The 23,950-nt window shown below is 36.9% G+C and overlaps 1 protein-coding gene across 2 annotated transcripts; it reads left to right on the top strand.

The window, feature by feature from the left end:
* Window positions 1-520: 520 nt before the first annotated feature.
* Window positions 521-23,124, top strand: LOC18422569 (uncharacterized). Of its 2 annotated transcripts, XM_088860580.1 has the most exons (6): window positions 521-814; window positions 9,250-9,550; window positions 9,855-10,013; window positions 22,311-22,441; window positions 22,543-22,609; window positions 22,687-23,124. In XM_088860580.1, the coding sequence occupies exons 1-6, from the start codon at window positions 617-619 to the stop codon at window positions 22,692-22,694; spliced, it is 864 nt and encodes a 287-aa protein (XP_088716706.1). In that variant the 5' UTR covers window positions 521-616; the 3' UTR covers window positions 22,695-23,124. The 2 variants fall into 2 exon arrangements, with proteins under 2 accessions (XP_088716706.1, XP_011623829.1); XM_011625527.3 differs by having other exon boundaries at window positions 22,311-22,609.
* The last annotated feature ends 826 nt before the right edge of the window (window positions 23,125-23,950 follow it).

Genomic DNA, 23,950 nt, shown 5'->3' with positions numbered 1-23,950 from the left:
TTCCCTTTAATATATACGGGGAAAGTTTATATTAAGTCAGGCTCTAAACAATAGCATACCTCAAATATTTCACTAGAAGTGGTTGTTTTGATGTTCAAATATCTTCAAATTGATCATCTTGACATCAAGATGCAAGATGAATGGACATGAAAAAAAAATGGATTTTAAATTGTGAAAATAGTATATTTTGTAATGCAGTTTTTTGCCATTAATTTTCAAGGTTGTCAAGTTTTCGTAGATATCTCGATCTACATTATTTTTTAACCTTTAAATTTTATAAATAAAAATAAAAATTTATAGTATTAAAACTATAATTTTCAACACTTTTTGAAAGTACGCCCTAATTTGATTGTTTAGACTATAGAGCGTAGGCTCTATACAAACCGTACCCAACATATGTTGCCCTATTTTATCTTTCCACTTCTCACGAAGTCACGAGTCCCGAATCAGGAGTCGCCTTGTAGAACCCTGGAATCGCTGGATAGACAGCTTAAAAGGAAGAGAGAACCAGGAGCTCATAGAAAGAGAGGAGCAAGAGAAACATAACAGTTTTTAAGAGAACAGAAAGAGGAGAGAGATTATTATACAAGAAGATTGATTGGGAATCAGAAGGAAAATGGGTCGTCGTAGTCGGTTGCCGTTAGGGCAGGAGCTGATCCTCTGTGCCATCAGCGCTGCTTTGAGCTATGCGATTTTGGCGGTTGGGCTTAAGCAACTCGACCCAAATAGAGAGTCTGCTAAGAAGGCTGCAGAAAAGAAGAAGGAGCTTTCTAAGAGATTGGGTCGTCCTATACCCTCCATGAATTCCTATGAGGTCAATGCCTTACTCCATTGACACTTTATTCTCTTCTTCTTCTTCAGGGCTTGCATATATGAAATGTATTTCGTTTTCTTCTTTCATTTCTGGTTCTTCAAAATCAGTTCCATCTTTAACATGGGAACCTTAGTGACATGACGATTTTGAGTGGCATCTGGAGGATGGAGATTATTTAAATTTAGATGTTTTGGGATAGGAAAGGAACCCAAAAGAATTATTGGCATATGATTATGGGAAGTCAAAATGATTCTGAAGAGAAATGTGGTAGATATTTCAGGATAAATGCAGAAAAATTTAGACAAGTTAAAGAAGCACAAAAGAGATTTTTGAACTTTGGGTATGGTCATAGCGTTTGCTTTTGGAGACAAGAACTCTCAAACTTGTTTTCACCATAGCAGTAACCCATCTTGAACAATAACTGCTAAACCTCTATGCACTGTTTTTAAACCAGGAATGGGCCACATGGGTCCTGCTTTTTAGCCAAAGCTGGATTGTTAGGCCCTTCTAAGAATAAATAGTTTGTTGGGTTCTTTGCCTATGACACTCAGTCTCCATTAATTTGTAGCACATTGAGTACTGGTCAATATGATACCGTTGGGAAAGAGCAAAGCCACCTGTCTGATATCAAAAAGTATGTGGGCTTTGAGGATTAGCCTTTATAACCCTTATTTATGACAGTTATGTTAGGTTTAAATTGACAACTCTGATTGATTTCAAGCAATTCTTTCAAGAAATTGCAAATAGTTGAAACCCCATCAAGTTTTTCTCAAGATATGGCCGACCAAGATGAGGGAAGGGAAGTGTAAGAATATGCAGTTTACCCCTAGTGACTTACAATGCTCTAGGACTTTATACATATTTCTGCCATCATCACTAATTAAGGCTTAATACTTACAAAATAAAATACTAAAGAAAACATAGATCTCATACATACATTTTTTTAATAGTTCAGTGGGGACGTAGTCTTGCAATTGTCATCGACTAATCATTTAAGCCCATAACCAATTCCTAAAATTTAGAGGTGAGCTTGTTTGCTGTTTTTTTGACAAACTTCAAGAATTCAAACTCTTGACCTTCCATACCTAAAACACGGAATTTCAACTACAACCTGTGTGTATTTTGGTTTAGACATCCTGATTGATCTAACATGATGTATGCAGTTTAACAAATCACTAATTAAAAAAAAGGAAAAAGAAAAAGAAAAGAATATCAAAGATATAAGCACACTCTTTCTTCTCATATCACAATTTTAGCAATCACATGGTAATAAATCATCTAATTAATAAGAATGAATTGAGGCATCTGGAGTATTCTTTTCATGCACGTTTTATTGTGTTTGTTGTGAAAGGTTTGTGTTTGTTATTGAGGGACAATGAACATTATGTCTTGCTACATTCATCATTGGGGTTATAATTAGCATGGACTTTCTTCATTGATGACTTTGTGAATTGCAAATTAAATTCTCATTTATTTTCAGTGAATGAAAATTCGGTCGCCTTACCACTTAGGTGGCCTGATTGACAAAACGCATAGGTGTAGCCTAGGCGGTGGGGTCTGGCCTGGTATGCCTAAGGTAGGCACCTAGGCGGGCTCAAGGCTGGTGCCTAGGCGGTCTGGGCCCCCAAATAAAATTAAAAAAAAAATTTCAAATCTACCCAAACAAAAATATGGCTTGGTATTGCCCTTCTCTCTCTCTCTCTTGAGTCCATGTGCTCTCTCTAAATATGAAAAGAAGAAGAAGAAGAAGAAGATGGACTCCAAGTGTTCATGGACCTATATGCTCCCTCTTTACATGTGAGAAGAAGAAAAAGAAGAAGACCTCCACGTGTTCGATGTGAGGTCCCTCTCTCTAACAGACTCTCTATCTCTCTTTGGACATATCCAAGTGTTCAAGACCTCTCTCTCACAAATATAGATTCAAAAGAAATAAAAAAAAAAAAAGAGGATGATTTTTAAGAATTTCATGCGAGACCTCACGCATATACATACGTGCGCATGCACACACATGAAACACATACATACACACATTCACAAAACACACACCAAGCAAGTGTTTCAAAAAATCCTGGGCGGCGCCTAGGCGGTCCAGTAGAGAGAAAACTTGTTTTTAAGGATCAGATTTTGTGTAAAAAATTAAGAAAAACATATTGAGACATATTTTAGTTCATATTTTAGTCCATAATTCCATGCATTTCAAAGTAAGACATTAAAAAAAATACATATTGATGCATATTTTAGTCCATACTCCAAGATAGCACTTCAATTCATTATCAAGAAACTGAAAGAAAATAAGAAATAACAATGCAACACATAAGAGTTAGGGACTTAGGGCACATCAAATGTCTATAGTCCACAAGTCCACATAACACATACACTCCTCCATACTCCATTAGTCCATAAGTCCATATCCATAGTCCACACACTGTTAAAACTTAAAATTTCAAAACCAAAGTTACCAAACTACAATACACAACCAAGAGGAGGAAAACAAAAATGTAAGAAACTTGAAGACTCAAAAGAGTCTTCAATCATCACTCATCAGACTCATCACTCATTATCAGAAAAAGCAAGGTCAGCTACATCTGTATCATATACATCGGAGTCAAATCCATCATCAACGGAATCATCTCCCTCCTCAATATAATGGTCATCCTCTTTTGTCTCTTATGAATTTGCCTGCTTCCTCCTCTTCCTCCACCCTTGTCCTCTGGGAAGAAGATCTAGTGGCCCTAGGACGGTTGGCTGATGTCCCTAAGGCCTCCATAACCATACTCCATGTCAATCCTTCATGTCCCTCAGCTTCATCATCTTCAACCAACCACTCCATAACATTAACCATATTTTTTGATCTGAGGAGGTCTCTCGTATTTCTCTCAGCAAACCTCTCCTTCAAGTATTGGCTATACTTGACATACACTAGGTCATTGAGCCTATTGATTCAAGCTTGTTCCTTTTCTTTGTATGAATCGAATAAAATCAAATGAAACTAATTAATAAAAATAAATAATTAAATATATAATAGTAGTACTACAAAACTACAAGTACAAATTTACAACTGACACAAGTAAACTAATTAAGACTAAGTAACTAATGACTACTAAAGTACTAATTTTTTTTGAGAATGAACCATTAAAGTATTAAATTATTAATACAAATTAGTAAATTATAAATTGTAAACTAATAAAGTAAACTAAATTACCATCTGAAAAGTACTCCAATTTTGCTCACAGCCGGATGAATTAGTGGTTAGGCTCAATATCCGAATGGCCAACTTTTGTAAATTTGGAGCATTACATCCATGTTGGCTCCGCCAATTGGCTGCAAATTAATTTTGAATTACAATTGTTAATTATAGATCTGAAATATTAAGATATAGGATAATAGCATTATAGATTATGGAAAACAAATTACAAACATGAAATGAATCTGGAACTTGAGGAACTTAAGAATATTATTACCTGGATCAATTTTGGTCATTTGCCTCACAACCATTGGACTCCCAAAAGGCTTTAATCCGCACCTTGTAACTTATTAGTTCATCAGCGCATATAATATCCTGGATATTCGGATTAGGGACTAGCTGTTGGGTGTAATTTTAGTCACATACTGGACTAGATACATTCTGACAAGTGCTCGGTATGATTGAAGGTAATGTAAGACAAGGGCTCTGACGAACTCCAGATGAATGTTCTAACAATAAATGAGGTATGTAAGCTTGATAAGCGTAAAACTTTGAAGACATTGGATGCTGAATATACTCCTTAGTCACCATATGAGACTAAGTATGCCCAATAAGCTGAAGATGCTAATATGAGAGCAAAGGTGTTTTGACGAACGCTCGATAAATTGAAGATGTCAATGTAAAGCGGAGTTTTTGACGCACGCTTGATAGCGGTCTTACCAGACAGTCGATGAGACATGAGCATGGTTCTTAATAAAACCTGTCGAGATATACCCCCCATATGATATGAGATAATATGATATGAAAGATATGATATGCTCAGGATTCATGATATGAGGGCTCCAATATGCCTTCGGAACCCTGACTCGTTAGTCAGTCCCTATATGTTGTGACTTACAACTAATGACTCATTAGTCAAACATGTTCATCTTTTAACTTACGATTGATGACGAAAGATATTAAAGCCATCTCATTGGGAGACAGGTTCTAGGATACATATACTCCTAAGGCCACAATATGCTTCTCCATGTGATATATTGAGGAACTTGATACATTTTGATAATATATTTTCCTGATTTCAATCGTCAGTTATGCATGTACATCGTGACATATGATAAGAAACTACGAAGACGTTTAAATTTAATACGAAACTCTGGGACACATATACTCCTAAGGCCCCTATATGCCTCTACTGGATATTGGAGGAGTTTTGGATGAGATGTGATATGTTTCTTTTACTCCATCGTCAGTTAAGGAGATAAGGCTTAACTGATGGGGAATAAGGATACCTCGCAATGTGACATCATAATGCAGTAAAATACTTAAAAATACCATGGGGCCGCAATATGCCTATATGTCCAAGAATTTTACAAATTGGACAAGATTTGGAATTGGCTTAACCCAATATCCGTATCTAACGTCAATCAAGATTTACCTTGACCGACGCCCCAAAACTTTATGTTTTGGGATTTAGCCGTGATTCTCAGGGAATCATATTTGAGACATGATATCCCTTACCGTGAAGTTTCATATCATTTGGAGGTGGTTTAACCCGTCATCCGCATACCTCTGCAGTTAAAGCCTTAAAAACTTTATACTCCGTATGTTACATCCAGGTTGACACCCTGTCACCAAAATTGATATTTCTCTCTTGATATGAAGGCTTTTATCATGGGACCAAGACCATTGGAATCCTAACCCAATGGCCTATCACCTTAAAAGGTGTGGCATTATTTGATAGGTGTGTTGGAAGCGGTTGGATCCGCAACACACTAGTTTTGCTGATGCAATTTCCAGTCGTAAGAAAGTAACTTGGAGGATGATATCTCTTTCATCTTTGATCCATTTAAGAGAGACTTGGACCATTGGGTTCATCTCTAAGTCCTCTTTCATCTCTCCAAATTTCATGTTCAAAGGATCTACCATGAGAAAGCGATTGAAGAATTACAAAGACATCTCAGAGTTGCGTTGCAGAAGCTTGACTGACAGGGGATAAAGAGATAACAGATTCCTGATTTTGCTCATGCGTGTTCACGCTGAACCTGAGATTTGAATTCGAATATTTTGAAGATGACCATTGACTGAAACATGAGATTATCATTAGAAGACACCTGTGCGAAAATATAAATCCGTTTTAATCCATGTAGTTATCAAGATAAACGACGTAATTATCATCGTGAAGATCAATCATAGAGGGGTTTGCTTTTCGAGGTTCGATTAGCTCGATTTTGCTTGGTTCAATTGGACCCTATAAGGTTGAATCATCGCTTTTAGAGAGAGATAGAGTGGTTGTGTACACGGTGTGTGAAGAAACGGTCCACTCCACGACAGTCTTCTGAAACATATCTGAGATAGAGAGATAGAAGTTTATCTTATTCTGCTTTTGATCCATTTGAAGCCCGTTATCGAAGGAGCAAAACTCAAAGAATAGTGTCCCTACATTTAAACTCAGGTATACAGGCCAATATGCCCATTGGTATTATTCCTTTCTTTCATATATTTGTATATTTTCTTTCTTTGAAGCAAATGTATAGGTTTCAAGACTCGAATCAAGGGTATTCAGTCTAGGTTTAGACTGATGTAAATTGTAATAGAGGATTAAACCTCTTGAACTGATCCGTTCCCAGTATATGATATAAAAACCTGTGTTTCTATGATATGGAATGCACGGGCGAATTTGGCTCCGAGTGTGATGTACTCCAATCATTTTTTGTTGTTTAATGTTTATTTAGACATTTTAATCGATATTAGCATCGCATTATTCGGAGCGTCCACTAGCATCTATATAATTATTAAATCCAATAATAATTGTGTCATTTGTGTGTATATCCCTATTAGCATAAAAAAAAGCTAGGTTCAAAAAATAACTAGTTGCATGCTACGTAGTTGCCTATCCCACTTCCCATCAATAATCTTCCAAACAGGCTCAGAGTGGCTGACATCATCATCTAAATTTTGGGCTATCTCTCTCTTGCATCTCTACATTGCCTCGTATATGTAGCCCATAGAGGGCTTGTCACTATCAACCATGTGAATGACTTTGACAAGAGGAAAAAAATACCTAAAGAGCGCCGCCCTTTCACCCCTCGCTAAAAAAGCCTTAGAGAGGATAATATCTCTCACCTTCTTCCCAAGTTGATTCTTGGACCACTTTCATGCTCTCCACTCATCTGAGGTAAACATTTGCCTCTACGAGATTCTCCTTGAATGTATGTTATCTACGCATAAGTACCAAGTAGCAAATCACATGACTTCGGGCCTCACAATCTCTTTCTTCTTTGTAAATTTACGCATCATGCTGATGGTGAGGGTGTGGCAATAAATAAAAGTCATAACCGACTTTTCCTTCTTCACTGCACCTGGAATATCGCTCAAACCGCTAAGAACCTCAAGCATGAGGTCTATATAGTGTGGTAAGATATGTGCAACAAATTAGCAGCAACAACATTAGAAGCAGCATTATCTATGACAACTTGTATAACATGCTTCTCCCCAACCTCCTTGATTCCCTTCTCCATCACTTGAAATATGTAATGGGCATCATGTCTATAATTAGAGGCATCAATAGACTTCAAAAAAACAATCCCTAAGAGGCAATTCACCAGCAAATTCATTTGGCTTCTTCTCTTCCTATCACTCCAAGTATTAGTCATAACAAAAACCCTATACTGAGCCTATGCATCCTTCTGAACATCAACAATCTCCCTTATGATAATCACTTCTTTTTTCAAAAGAGGCTCTGATAGCGCATATGGGGTCGGGGGTTTCGTTCCAGGCCCAAATTAGCTAATAGCCTCTACCAAGGTGTTGAAGCTGCTTAGGCGAGAGGTATTGAAGGGATATCTCGTCTCATAAAACCATCAAGCAATGGACCGTGTAGCTCTATCTCTTGCTTCCTTCTTGATTCTATTTTCAATAGTTGTTTGCTTCTTTGTTTTCTCTCCTGCAACTTTAGGGTCAAGCCGAGGCAAAAAACAATCTATAGGCCCTCTAACCCAAGGCCTCTTAGGCCTCCCCACTCCCAGAACCAAGTACAATTCCCTTTCCCTTCCCCCTAATCTGGGGACTGTGATTGTTCTACCTCTTGACACCCCTCCCCATCCTAATCACTATCGTCATCATCATAATTGACTCGAACCTTAGACCTCATCTCTGTTATGGATGCCTGTCTCTCATCTTTTTTCTTTTTTACAAGACTCATAAATTTTTTTATCTTCTCTCTAATAGCATCAGGAGCTTTTTTACATGGGGCACCATCCCCCTTGATATCGGCAAGATGTTTCTTAAACCGGTTTATGCCCCTATTTGTATCATTTTCACAATAATTGCATCTTATGCAATTTTTATCCAAAGGATTCGTGTTATAGCCATATTTCCAACCGGGATCACCACTTCGATTAGATCCCGAAGAAACATCTCAAAATAATATAAGCAATCTAACAAATAAAATTTTTCACTAACTTTGATTGCTCGATCCCTAAGAAACATCTCAAAATAATATAAGCAATCTAACAAATAAAAATTTTCACTAACTTTGATTGCTCGATCTCCAAACTTCCACCTCTGAGGTGTTTTCTGAGGTTAAAATATTCTAAAAAACCTTCTAATAGACTTATAAAATTATCCAAATTAAATCTAATCTCAATGGGTGATGCTTAGATCGTTTTCTCATAACTTTGAGAAACCCTTTGATCCAATGGAAATCACCAAAAACTAGTTTTTTGAGGTTTTTTTTCTCTCTACATTTGGTCTAGTGGGGTTTAAGTTTCAAATAAACCTACAACCCACAATTATCCCCCATTTTTTATTAAAAAAAGACAAAAAACTGCCCCTCAACGAGGGGCATTTCAGCCCCTGGGTGGGGCGCATGCCCTAGGCGACCGCCTTGGGGCAGGCCGCCTAATAGGGCCGCATAGCCCTCGGCAAGGTGCCTAGGCTTTCTGGACCGCCTAGGCACTAGGTGGTCCGCCTTTTCAAACAATGCACCAAACAACATAAGGCCCGCACCCCAACCCCTTTCCTTTAGGCCGCCTTTGTGTTTGGGTAGCCGCCTCTGCCTTTTTTAACATTGTTAGTTTCTTATTTCTAATGTGGAAAGGAATCATATTTTACTTTCTATTCTAATTGATGTTCTCATTTCTGGCTACTTCTGCTATCCTCTTTGCGATGTCATGCTCTAGATGTTGTGTTAAATATTCTCTTTGTATTTAGAAATGATTCACTTATTTTGCTGCTTAAATCTCATGTGCAGGATATGGTAGCTTGTGATGTTATCAACCCTGATGAGATTAAAGTGACATTTGAGGCAGTTGGTGGTCTTGAAAAAGTTAAAGAAGACCTTCATGAGCTGATTATTCTTCCTCTCCAAAGGCCTCTTTTGTTTTTAAGAGGAAAGCTCCTAGCTCCTCAAAAAGGTGTATTGCTTTATGGTCCACCTGGAACTGGAAAAACTTTGTTGGCAAAAGCCATTGCGAGGGAATCTGGGTCAGTTTTTATCAATGTGAGAGTGTCCAATTTGATGAGTAAATGGTTTGGTGACGCTCAAAAACTCGGTATGCATGTAGTGGAAATATTGTTCAATTGTATAGTGGACAAAAAGTGGGGTTTATTTTGATGCATTGAATTCGATTAGTTCGGAGCACTTTTGCACAATATCATCATGGCCATGCTGTATTTTGACATAATGCTTTTCTTTTTTAAGAAGTTTATAAATTCTGACATATTTTTTCCTCTCTAGAAAATATTTCAGTGCAGGTTTGGGTTTGCGTAGTTTGTAATTGTGCTGATTGGTTGTACATTATTTTTGTTAGTCAAGTACATTGTTTTGTTCTGATATTCCTTTGGTAATTCCTGCAGTTACTGCTGTCTTTACATTGGCATATAAGCTTCAACCTGCCATTATATTCATAGATGAGGTTGACAGCCTATTGGGTCAGCGCCGCAATACTGAGCAAGAAACCTTAACAAACATGAAGACTGAATTTATGACATTATGGGACGGCCTGACAACAGACAGTGTGCTTTCATCTCTTTATGTCTTTTTATGTTCTTTCTCAAATTATTGGTTTCAATTTTTCTGTGCATTTCATTAATCTAAACTCTTTTTCTATGACATCAATTGTGCCATGTTCATACTAGTTTTACCTGAGTACTCCAATATATGGTGTCACGTGTCGATAGTTAGACACATGTCAACGCGTGTAGACATAGGCCTCACTTGACCATATGTGCAGGGCAATTTTATTGATTTTCAGTACATATCGACGTGTGGTATATAAATGTTGTCAATTTTTATTACAATAAAAGACTTTGAGCTACATGGTAGAGTGGACTTTCTTAGCTCAAGAGGGCTCAAGATCAAATCCCTCTGGGAGTTTTTTGTTAATATTTTAAAAATAAACATCAGGTCAGGTTTGGAATCCATAACATGTTGAAGTGGAAGTGGTCAAGTCTACTGGTGCTCGCATAGCGCTTAGCCTACATGAAAAGTGAATAGTTATATACTAAAGGAGTGAATAGCCTGCATGAAAAGTGAATAGTTATATACTGTAAAAAGATTCATTTAATATAAAAGAATGGAAAACTCACACCTTAAGGTTAGATCAACAGTCTCCTTCATAAGGAGCAGTGCACTTTACCACTAAGAGGACAATAAATCTGTGCAAAGAAATGTCTGATGTTTTTTATATAACATTATGTTTAATTTTAAAAATTTTTTGTAATGCGTTGTCTTGCCATATCCACATATTGGTTTTCATAGATGAAGTCCTCGATTCTCCTGGTACATGTTTGACACCAAAACGAGTGTCGGTGTCTTTGTAACACTGCTTCATAGACAACCATAACATCTGCCAGATGTACTCAAACCTTATTTTATGTGGAGACTGGTTGATTGCAAATGTATCTTCTGTGGATTTGTAGCCTTCTTTAGATATGCTTTTGTTAAGAGTTCATCCGTGCTATTTAGTTTGTCTATTACAAGGTATGGTAGCTGAGAAGAGTTCTTGTGCTAAGCACCTCTATGCACCCACAAAGCAGGCATATTACTTTTGTTGTGGACAAAAGCTATTAAAAAATCTAAACTAGTAGGGAATGAATATTTTACCCCTGCTTGTGGGCATTATTTCTGTTGTGATTGTGTGATACGCGTGCATCTGATAACCATGAAGTGGACCAAATCACCAAACATTTTTATAGTTCTTTATATTTCTGCAGCATGCTGAAGGAAAAAGAAACACTTGCTAGGATATTAGTGTAGCTTTTTTTATTTGAGGAAAGGATGTTAGTGTACTTATTGTAAGGCTACTAGAACATCTGTGACACAATTTTGGTATGTGTCATCTCACGAAATAAAGTAATACAGTAATTTTGCATGCTCCTTGTGTAAAACACAATGCATCAATGCTCTATCCAAACTCTAAACTAAAGTATTCCTTGGTTGACGTGACATTTTTCTACCTGGTGTTTGAACAAATATAGCTCTAACAAATAAAGGATTTTATGATGGAAATCAATTAGCTTAAGGCAACAATCTGAAATTTCAAATTCAGAAGTTAATCTTGTGACTAGGATGTGAAATTTTTTTGATAAAAAGGATGTGAAATTTACCAAAGAACAAGTTGCAACGAGACCGACTTGAAACCAATGTTGACTTATGGTTCTTTGGTTGAACTTTGAAAGATAGGACAATGTGATCTAGCCAAGTATATACAGCTAAAAAAATTGTTACTTTCTTTCTTTTATTCATATCGACTAGAAGACTTACAAGTGTCCAAAATTACATCTTTAATTCATAAAAATAAACCCTAATACAATCTAGGACCTTTACTTGCATGCCATTACAGTTATTACAATGAAACAAAACACAATGCATGAATTGGATCAAGAGACTTGAAGCTATTAGAATATTAAATACCTTGCCAAGGGTTAGCCCCAAGCACTTCCAACACCCCACATTGGGTCTCCTCCGCCGATGGCGCATGGGATCACTGCCTTTTGACCTTTTCTTACAGTAAGGGAAGCCTAGGCAAAACTCTATTCAAGATATGAGAGCATGAGATAGCATGGGATAGAGCCTTTCTTCATAACCTAGGTTTACTATGGGCTAGGGCGTGCCATCCCTTTATGGCTTTGGCATAGTCCCCTCTTTATTTATTTCCCAACCCTAGAAAGAGAGATGAGAGAGAAGAAATAGAGAGAGTGGGGCGTGCTGGATTCAGAGAGAGAAAGAGCGAGAAAAGAAGAGAGGTCAATACCAAAGTGTGTGGAAATCATTCCCATGAGGGGGTATTTATAGTGCAAAACTAGGGTTTTGGGGTTTGTCATCATTATGGAGACTCAATCTCGACTGTAGATCTTAGAGTCCTATGGGTGAAGAGATCTTACCCTTACATTCTTTAGTTCGGTCGTCATGATTAAAAGGAATGTGCGAGAACCATTATCCCTCAGTTTCCTTAACCCTATTCTCATCAAATATTTGATTATGTAAAATAAAGTAATACATAATACTGATTTCAATCAATTAAAAAACTTTCCCAAAAAAAATAATTCAATCACCCTTCTCTCTTCCATGGGAAACTTCCCCCTCAAGTTACTTTATGAGAGAAAGAGAAACATAAAGAAGGTGGGGGGTGCCACCCATGTAGGCAACTTGTGGGCCCGACACCCCCACAATGGGCTCCATGTGGTGGGCCCCAACCAAATCTTGGTCCCCACACCCTCTAGTAATTTTAGAAATTAATAAAATGACTTTTAGAGCCCCATAAGTATTTTTATTTTCTCTCTGAATGAATTAAATTCAGAAAATTTTAGCTACATAAAAATCCTTTTAGGTAAAATAAAATACTCAGAGGGTTTTAGAAAATCATTTTAATGTCCTAAAATTCAAATTAGACATTAAACTATTTTGAAATGAATTTTGATGGGAATTGGATCCAAGGAGTCAAGGATAACACAAATATACTGAGGCACTCCATCCCTTTTGGAAACCGCATCCTCTGTCATCTTCTCAAACTTTCCCAATGGAGCCTATGGCCCACAACCCATGGATTACAGGTCCCATTGGGCACACACTCTCTCTCATAGGTCCTTCCAATGCAATCCAGTATTACAGGGAGACATCTCTTTCGCACATGTACATGACATGCCCCAAATGGCTGCTTCTCGGATGGCTATCTAGTGTACATGCCGTGTGATGACAATGACTAGGATTTTGAGCTTTGTCCTCTCCGGCTAACCACCACACACAGGGTCACACCCAGTCCCTTGGCTAACATGTTGGAATTATGTGCTTTCAAGACCTTAAATGCGACATTTTCAATGGCTATTAACTTCAGTGGGAGTAAAAGAGCAGCATGACTCTAGGATCTTGGCCGACTAGGATCAAGAGTCATGGAACCCCGATTAAGTCATGACGAGGATTTATGCATAGGAGCTACCGAGAGAGTTGAGGGTTACCTCTTAGTCAGGGTTAGTTGTAAACCCCATGACTGAGTGTTGGGCTAGGGTAAAGTGATTTATGTATGAGCTTGCTGATGAAAAGCCTTGTACGAGAAGGTTCGGGCCAATAGAGGATATTGGCCTAAATCCCTGACTCTTAGAACCTTCTCATAGCATGTGCATATACAGTCACAATGCATAGGAAGCCGCTCTTCTAGCGATCCCTTGGTTAGAGCTATGCACATGTGCTAAGAGAGGGAACCCTGCACCTTATGTGTGCATATCCTTTAGGGGGTGTATTTGAAATCCACTTACATTTGGGGATTCAAAGTCGCACATCGGTTTGACTTTGATAGACTGACCACATGAGCCCCTGATTATACACTGTGGGTCATGAGTTTGTTGGGTCATACCGAGAAGGTGGCTTTGGATTCCAGGTCTACTTGAGTAGAGTGCTTCTTTGTAATTCGACTCCAAGAATCCTAATTTCCTATGTAAATATTTTTAATCAATGCCAATATGATTTAATTTGATGGAAAATCATTAAAATGATTTTTATGGATTTATGAGAATTTTTTTGGATTTTTCTAGGCAAGAAAATCCATTTTTCAGAATTGTTTGAAAAAAATGACAAACAAGGACAGTCCTCCAGGATCCAAAGGGGACACCCAAATGGCCAATGGGTATCCACGTGTCGGCTTGGGGAGTTCCACATTCCCCCCATGTGGAGATGATGTGGGGGTGATGTCAACCCTACCAAGGGACCCCCACGTCCTTTGTTGATTTGTTCATTTAAGTTAAATGTATTGAATTTTGGAATTTTGTAATATATTGAATTTTGAAAAAATTATTTTGGCACATGTTTAATGCCTAAAGCAAGGGGGTTTGTGCACATGTGTGGAGGATTCTACAAGAGATATAGGGTTAGTAATTACAAGCCTAACCCTAAGGGTATATTGCAATTGTGTAATTAACCACCTAGCTTACATGGCATGATTTAATTAGCCCCACATGCTCTTACGAAATGGAGGTAACTTCTAAGATTTGTTTTTTGCTGGAATTTTTGACAAATGACCATAAGGGCATATCCTGCATCTTGGTTTTAGCTTTATAAATGTAAAGAGTATGGGCATTTTGATAACAAGGGAAATTGGAGTGAATTATAAAGGAGGATAAAGGTGTTTAAATCCATATCACCTATCTTGATGGTAGATGGTGGGCGAGGATCATGCATCTTTGTAGCTATTGGTAGATGACATCAAGGACTAATATTCATTCATCTAGAAGCATCTCCGCACTTGAGGGTTGAAAATTTATAAACACCCCATGATCTTTCATTTTACACATGAGTTCATACGTTACAAATTCCTTCCCTCCAAATATGGCACACACCTCTCTCTCTTCTTCCAAGAAGTGGCCTGCTCCAGCTAGGTCTCTTCTTCCTTCCTCTCTCAAAAATTTTCCATCTTAAGAGAAAAGGTGAGAGAAGAACCCCATTGAAGGTCTCATTCTACTCCATTAATGGTGATTTAAAGCTCAAATTCAAGTCTTGGATGATCTAGTCTTCAAGCCTTCTTGAGTAAGATCAATTTTATTTCCATTGATTTCTTTAGTTTCTTCTTGCCGTAAATTCTCAATTACAACAACATTACTTCATCCTTTGGTGATTAGATCTTTGATCCCTTGATTGATTATTGATCGCTCTTTATCCATATAATTAAAGGCTTCATCCATTCACTATTTAACATAGTTTTCAATGAGCTTTCTTCCTTGGATTTTGGAATTATTTTGGCTGATGTTTCTCTGAGATTTTTATGATCATATCGGTCACTTCAACTTTCATCTTGTTCTCTTGAATTGTTGATTTTATAAGAAGAGACTATGTCGAATTTTTGTGTGCCGGATTGTGAACTCAATTGAACCGGTTTTGTGTTTTAAGAACCCGGTTTTCTCCTATGATTTTTCCACTTGATTTGATCTTTAGATCTCTGGAAATCCTTTCATGTTTTAAGTGTGTATCAATAGATACTTGGCTTCTCACATACGAGATAATGAATTGGACCAATTTTGAGATATGCCATCTCATGTTACCCAATGGCACATTGCTAAGACTCAAGGCTGTAAACCGGGAACTCGATAGCTCTGGTTGACTTCCCATTGTTATATTGTGTTGTACACTTGAGCATATGTAGGTTGATATGATGGAGATCATGTTGTGATGAGTTTTTTTGAATTCATTCATGTATAATTTTGCTTTGCAAGTTTTAATGGTGCTGAATTGTCAAATGTATATTATACATGTGTAGTTTGATCTCCTTTTATAACTTGTTTTGTTCATACGCAAGGACCCCCAATTGAGTTGTATCCTCTCAATTGAGTGTATTTGAAAGTGAATAGCTCATTGATTTCTATCCTCTCAATTGTAGTATGGCCTTTAATATAGCAGAATGGCAGACCAGGATTCGTGTAGCTGACCCTAATTAATTGGAAAAAGGCTATGATGATAATGAGTACAGTGACCTTGCTGAAATTTGTGTTTACAAATTGTAATTTCAAAATGTATTGAAAAATTTAAAAGCGTATTGGCTTTTTTTATCTACTTTGTAGTCCAAGTCAAGAGAATTGGTTTCTATACACTCACACAACCACCCTGGGCATCTCTCCAACCTCATCAAAGGATGACCCTACGAACCCTTATCGGTTGTGCCATATGCCCTAGGCTAAGGGTTTTAGACATCAATCAGCTTATTTCAATTTTCACTCTATCGCCTGGTAATATACATCGAAACTCAAGTGAGTTACAACATTAGAATTGCCACACAGTCCATCCAAACCATGCTTCGACTTGAGTCATCATATCACTATATGAAGATTTTCAATTCATGCTCTTATAAGGCCTTTAAATGGCCACATCATCTAAACAAACATTCACGAGAGATAATGGAGGGAAATACATCATTGTCAAAGCTTTTTCCCAACTAATTGGAGTCGGCTACACGAATCTTGGTTTGCTATTTTGTTCTATTAAGGGCTATACTCTCAGTGAGTCCATAGGTCCCCATATTTTTTCTCACTTCTTCCAACTATGTCCTTTTGGGCTTACTGTAGGGTTATGTGGCTTTTAAAGGCCTTTTGAGTGATTCTAATAAGACATTTGATGTAGATATAAACTCAATGGGAGTGTGGTCCCTCGTGGACCATACTAAGCAAACCGATGGTTGCTGATACCGGACTGTGCTTGACGGCCTAGGCTAGTCGGTTGAGAAAAACCCATATTTCCTGATTATAGAGTATAAACCGATAAGGGTTCTAATGGGTCATCCCTTGATGAGGTCAAAGTATACCCGGATGAGTGAGCCGAGGGACTGTGTGACCCTTGTGTGTAATGGTAGCGTTCAGCGACGAGGGCCAAAGCCTCATCCATGTACCATCACACGACATGCATATTGATAGACCATTTCGGGAAAGCAAGCCACCTTTTAGGGTGAAGCGTATTCATGTGCGAGAGATACCCCTATATGCCATAGGAGTTGTGGTCATATCAAGTCTAGGTGACCTTGGCCCATCTCTAGGGAAGGACCTGAAATCTATAAACTGGGATTGCGACCCCTTGGCTCATTGCCAGACTTTGGTGACCTACTATTGAGCCCCTGCTTGGACTGTGGGTCATGGGAAACACCGGGTCGATCTAATTAAGTAAGTGTAATCTGTTGTCGACAGTTGAAGGTGCAGTGCCCCATGATTGTTGATTCCTAAGCCATATGGATCCTTTTCCCATCATATTACTTTAATTATGTTCATTTTATGATAAATATTATTTTAGAATTTTTATTTGAATTTTTATAAATCTTTGGATATTTTATTTATAAAATTTGAGCTTATGAAAATAAGATATTGATTTTATAATGTTTTAAATATTCAAATAATATTATAAAATTATTTCTAGTTTTTTTTTTCTTATATATAAATAATTTCATAGGGGCCCATTGTGCACATGGGGCCATCATGTTGTTGGAGCTGGGGCCCACGAAGCCCCCTTTAGGGTGGCATGCCCCACCCTTTTATTCTCTTTCCTTATTTTGTAGGATATGACATGTGATCATATGATTAGAATATATTTACTAGATTTTGACTTGATATATTTTGAAAGATTTTGTGGAAAGTATGAGAAGGCTTGTGTTATTTTATTGTATGCACAATATTTTGATTGGATTTAATTTATTTAATTTTTATTGCTGGGAAAATGGTTTAAGAAAGGGGGATAATGGTTCATACACCTTCCATAATGTTGATGGCCCATCTATGGAATGGATGACTCAGACCTCTCACCTCACAAGTCTCTCAATTTTACTTAAGAGACAAACCATGGGAAACCCTAGACCTAATTTTTTTCATAAATAGAGGACCTCCCCTCCTCTATTCTCTGCACCAATCTTTCTTTTCTCTCTCTCTAAACTCTCTCTCCCTTTCTAAGGGGCACGCTCTACTTCTCTCCTCTCTCTTTAGGTTTCTCTCTAGCCTCTTTCTCTCCGAGCCCCTAGAGGGGGAACACCCCAACCCTAGGATATCTTCCATTCTCTCTCATCTTGATTAAACCTAACGGTTGGGTAGTAGAGGATATGCTCAACTAGGTTTTTGGGAGTTTGGACCTATGTTCAAAGATTTGTGATCAAAAGGGAGAGTTTATAATTCCATAGAAAAGTTTGGCCTAAAATTGCTTTCTTGGTTGAAATTGAAGCTAGATCATCGATCCCACACCATCGGATGGTGGTGACGCAGTGTGGGGTATAATAAGCCCGGTTGAGATAATCTCCGGCACTTTCCATTTTATTTCTTACAATTTAATCGTTGTACTCTCAAGCATAAGATGTGGCATCAAGGTTTTTAAGCACTTGGATTTGTTAGTGTTATTTTATGTGCAGCCAGAGTTATTGTAGTAAAACTATTTGTTGTGATCCATGTCAAAAGAAAAAGAAAAGGAAAGAAAAGGGGTGAAAAGAAGAAAATAAAATATATATTCCCCAGCAAGATCACATTAGTCTTTCTTTCATTAGTATCAGAGCTATTGATACTTGATGCCATTAGTTGTCTTTTCTCTTTATTGAGTCTTGATCAAGCCTGGGAATGAGATATAAGAAAGCTAATGACCTTTGTGGTCAAGTAATACACCCACGGTTAAGAATTATTGAAATATTCCAACACCGAAAAGGCACTCTGCATAATCAGTATTCTAGGCTATTTTGGAGCAGTGACATGAAGAAGATAATGATGTATTTTTATATTGCATACTTCAGTAATATTGTGTCTTTGAGAGTAGGATCTACCTTCAAATTGTCATTGAGAGATCCTAAGGGAATTGAGAGTTACAAACTCATCCATGATGGGTTTTAGTTCTGACCTTGCAAACTCCAGGAACTGTTCATTGAGTTCCATGATTTTTCCCACCAACCATATGATTTTATTTCTAGTTGAAATTTGACTATAACTCATCAAATTGAGTCTATTTTGAAATAAAAAAAGTTTCATCAAGAAATTCCTTGTGGTTTGAAAGATATGGTTCTATTCATTGAAGGGCGCACGAGTGCTGTTTTCTGAAACGAAAACTATTTTAATGACTTGGAAGTCATGATTTTATTTTCATTCTTAACAGAATGTTTTATAGCCCACACTAAGTTTTTAGATTTCCATTCTGAGTCTATTTTCTAATAAAATTTATTTGAGAGAGAAGAGAGATTGGTGCAGAGAATAGAGGAGGGGAGGTCCTCTATTTATAGAAAAAATTAAGTCTAGGGTTTCCCATAGTTTGCCTCTTAAGTGAGATTGAACATGGACCATCGATCAAGGGTGGCTTGTAAGGTGAGAGATCTGAGCCATCCATTCCATAGATGGGCCATCAACATTATGGAAGGTGCATATCCTCCTTTCCTAAACCATTTTCCCATCAATAAAAATTAAATAAATTAAATCTAATCAAAATATTGTGCATACCATAAAATAACACAAGCCTTTTCATACTTTCCACAAAATCTTTTAAATTATATCAAGTCAATATCTAGTCAATATATTCCAAACATATAACCACATGTCATGTCCCACAAAATAAGGAAAGAGAATAAAGGGGTGGGGCGTGTCACCCTATAGGGGGCTCCATGGGCCCCACCTCCAACAACATGGTGGGCCCATGTGCATAATGGGCCCCCATGAAATATTTAAGAGAAGAGGAATAAAAATTTTGGATTGAAGATAGGTCATTCTGAATTTTCTACAATTTGGTATGTTCTTCATTGAGACATGAATAACTATATTTATCGAGCCTAGTTGACAGAGTGATATGAGGTTTGTGGAAACAAATGTATTACTATTATGTGTCTACTTTCAAACAAATTTGGTTTGAAAGGGAAACTCCATGAGGGTAGAGAGTAAAGAGAATTTTACTAGATGGTGTTCATCCTGGAATTCTGCAATATGATTTATTTTGTGACGTGAATATCACTTTTTTATTTCTATGAAGATAAGTATTATTTGGCATTCACACTATGATATTATGATTTTGTTTTGAGTCTACTTTTCAACACAAAAGATTTCAGGAAGAAATTCTTTGAGGATTGAGATAAACAATTTTTTATTGAGAGGTGCTCAACCTGATTTTCTACTGAGAAAAAAATTACATTGTGACATAAATGTCACTAAAATGAAGACTCACTAAATGGTATGATTTAGGGATTGAACTGAGCACTATTTTATATTTTTTAGTCTATTTCAATACTGAAAAGGATTTGGAGATAAACTCTTTATAAGTTGAGAGATATCATATTTTTATCATGGGATGCTCATGTTCTATTCTGCAGTAAATTAAAAGATGTGGTATGTTAAGGCACATCTTTGGATTCCTAATTATGGAGACTTATTTAGGGCTCATTTAAGAAGCTTTTATAGTGTGCCATGAGTATAGTTTAGTATAGTAAACCTTCAGAGAGAAGTAATATAGAGTTGGCGAGATAAGATACTCTATATGAAGAATGTTCGATCTCAGAATAGTAGAAAGAAGAAGAAATATAATACCTATAAAATCATCTTGGTTTCTTCGAAGTGAAGGGATACATTGAGAGACTTAGTGGTAGCAAAGGAATGCTAAAGATTAGTGGGATAATCAAATTTGTGATATTTTCAAATGATGGGATGAAGATAAGTATTTCTTTACTGTGTGAGACAGGGAGAATCTAAGAGATGGACACTTCATGACATGTGAAACAGTTGCGTCCTCTTCCAAGATCACAAAAGCTTGTCAAACAAGTAAAAACAATAAAGCAAGAAAATCCAAGTACCACACTACATAGTTTTGAGGTATGAAATCTATCCCACATTACATGGTAAGGTTATATAGGGAAAGAGGATTCAATAACTTCTTATTATGTTTAATATGCTTTGGTTTTATTTTGGCTAATTGTTTTCTGAATATGTATGGAGTGTATAGATATTAAGTGATATGTGCTAACAAATTTGAAAGAGTCGATTTATGAATACCTTGTGTTTAGTGCCTCCTTGTGCTAGAGTATGAACTACTTAAGGTAGTGATACACATGGAGATGTGATTTGATCAAGGGCTTTGAGCCCTAAGGATGAAACACAAGAGATGGGTGTGACTCATTCAAATATGTAAGCACTCTGTGAGTGTTTTGATGGAACTCGGTCTTAGTGACCATCCTCCCAATAATGTCTATAATATGATGTGTTGCATGTGATGATGATCTCTGGATAAAGTCTCGATATTTGTCAAAAAAGAAATATTTTGTCAAGGTTTTAATAGACATTATTTAGTCATGCTTTATTTTGGATAAAATTATAAGATGATATTTTTTGTTTTTGTGGCCATGAACTCGACTTGGTAGGAAAGCACGTCCCTACCTATGATCAGCGTCGCTCCATTTTGCAGCGTCGCTTCATTTACTTTTGATAGCACGTCCCTACCTATGATCAGCGTCGCTCCATTTTGCTCTCTATCTTACGATGCTGCTGGTTGTTCACAACAATTCTTCATTCTCTCTCATTCTTCACCTATTTTCTTATTTTTATGCATTTTGATTTTTCCTTCTTGTACTTGTTGCACGAACAGGTTGTCCTCCTCCAACTTCTAGCCTATAGTGAGGCACTTTACTACTAAATGGGTCCTAACTCCTACTAAGAACAACAAAAATTGGTCCCTTAATCATGTCAGTATATTCCCATATACAGAAAAATTGATATTTGATATTAACCCATAAAAAATTATTTTTTGATATTACTGCTCTCTCTCTCTCTCTCTGTGCAATGTGATTATCAGGTGTCTACCACGATTGGAGTCTAAATTTTTTTTATTGTTGCTGTAAATCCTCATCATTTGAGAATAAAAATACGTAATTCCGTGACACTTTTACATGTGGAACTGAGTCTGAGAAACTCCCTGTGGATGTTGATAAGCAGTTTTTCTGTGTGTGTGCATGTGTGTGCACGTATGTGTGTCACACACATGTTGAGGTGTTGGGGTTGGGGATGGGGATTTTAGAAGAAGACTTCGAGTTCAATTTATATGGAGCCATCCCCAGGTTGGAAATGCAAACTAGATAGTAATACTCAACAAGGGCATGTCCGTACCTTTCTTTAGAGGCTTGTGTACCATGGTCCTAGAGTTCAATTTGTAACTGTTTTCTAGTTCTTGAAGGAGATGTTGCCAGGTTCTCTTTGTAGAATAAACACTGCACGACAAGAATCAGAGAAGCGATTTTTCTCCTCATGGTTTTATGTATATTCATCATCAGGATAAGTAAAACATTAGTTTGAACGTGCTGGTTTATGATCGTTTTTTCTAGTACATATTTTGTTGTTGATTTTGAACAGGAAATGCTCGTATTATGGTTCTTGCTGCAACCAACAGGCCTTGGGATCTTGATGAAGCCATACTTAGGCGTTTTTCTCGAGCTTTTGAAGTTGGACTGCCAAATGCTTCTGAGAGGGCCACTATTATGAGGGTAATACTGAATGGGGAAAATGTAGCCGATGATATAGATTATACAAAGATCGCACTTCTAACAGAGGGTTTCAGTGGTTCTGATCTCAAAGAGCTGTGCAGGCAAGCAGCTTATATTCCTATCAGAGAACTCCTAGAGCAAGAAAAGAACGGTCAAGAAACTTCAAAGGTATGTTCAAATAATGGTAATGACGACTTTAGTTTGGAAGCACCTCTATATTTATTAGTTGATATTTGCCATTCCAGGTCCCTAGGCCTTTGAAGCATTCTGATATTGAAAGTTCATTCATTGCATCAAAATCTTCAAATTTAGCAACTGAATATGGCGGGAGAAGGCAAATACAAGAACCATCAGCCCAAGGGTCACTGATGCTCAGGTGGTCTGAACTAGTTAACGTACTCGCACTTTTGGGTGGGGATTCAAACAGAATTCTGGAGCAATGAGTATCATTTGGGTTCAGCCCTAATTTTTCAGAGGGATTAGACGTTTAACGACATGTGGTTGCTCTGTTTAAGTAATTTTATGAGCAGATGGCCCCATAACAATAGTTCTAGACGCATCAACAGGTTGATAGCATATTCTTGATTTGTTGTAAATATGATGGGTTCATATAATTCAAGTTGGGGTTTCTCCCCTGAGGTTTTGAGTGAGTAAGAAATTATATATATTTTTTAGTTTGATAATCATTTGTTTTATGTTTCATGAGTTTAGTTAATGCATCGATGAATAAGCTTTCAAGATTGTGGAGAAAAACTCGATCTTCTATTCGTTTGATTAGTAAATCAGTGAGCCCAATGAACGAAAATTCACCGCCTAGGCGGCATTTTTTGAATCGTGGACCGGGCAGGCTGTCTTAGGCGGTGTTTGCTAGGTGCCCGCCTGCCGGTGTAAAGGTGGGCGCCTAGGCGTCACCTTGAAAATAAGATAATTAATTTTTAATTATCAAGGTATTAATTTGTAATTATTAATTTATTGGTAATTATTGATTATTAATTTATTGAAAATATTTTTTTTCATGTGATAGTGATTATTATTTTTATCGGTAAATCAAAAAATAGTATTAATCCGTAATTATTAATTTATCAAAAATATTTTTTACATGTACCAGTAATTATTGGTAAAAACCAAAAAAATAGTACTAATTTGTAATTATTAATTTATCGAAATTGTTTTTTGTATGTAACTGTAATTATTAATTTTTTGGTAAACTAAAAAATGATATTAATTCGTAATTATTAGTTTATCGAAAATATTTTTTTGCATGTGATAGTAATTATTAATTCATTAATAAATCTAATGAAAATTTAGACTATTGAAAAAAACACTTTCGAAGACGTAAAAAACCCAAACAAATATGAGAATCCTATAGTGGTAGTTCCTAGTGACGAGCTAGACCTCTCTATCTCGGATTAAACAGATGAGCAAGTCGAAAGTGATTCCAAGCTAGAAGAACTTTGGTCACACGTCAAACAATTTAAACAGAAATTCGATAGTAACCTTGTGGTCGTC

This window comes from Amborella trichopoda, chromosome 3 (genome assembly GCF_054954075.1).
Source record: "Amborella trichopoda isolate Santa Cruz 75 chromosome 3, AtrichopodaSantaCruz75HAP2 v2.0, whole genome shotgun sequence".
Taxonomy (NCBI): domain Eukaryota; kingdom Viridiplantae; phylum Streptophyta; class Magnoliopsida; order Amborellales; family Amborellaceae; genus Amborella; species Amborella trichopoda.
This window is presented reverse-complemented; position numbering and strand designations above follow the sequence as displayed.

Excerpts from the sequence above, each read along its gene's own strand:
- LOC18422569 (XM_011625527.3), top strand. The coding sequence starts at position 617 with ATGGGTCGTCGTAGTCGGTTGCCGTTAGGGCAGGAGCTGATCCTCTGT. Across the intron at positions 9,551-9,854 it reads TGGTGACGCTCAAAAACTCG|TTACTGCTGTCTTTACATTG; the intron begins GTATGCATGTAG and ends TAATTCCTGCAG. Across the intron at positions 22,610-22,686 it reads ACGGTCAAGAAACTTCAAAG|GTCCCTAGGCCTTTGAAGCA; the intron begins GTATGTTCAAAT and ends TTGCCATTCCAG.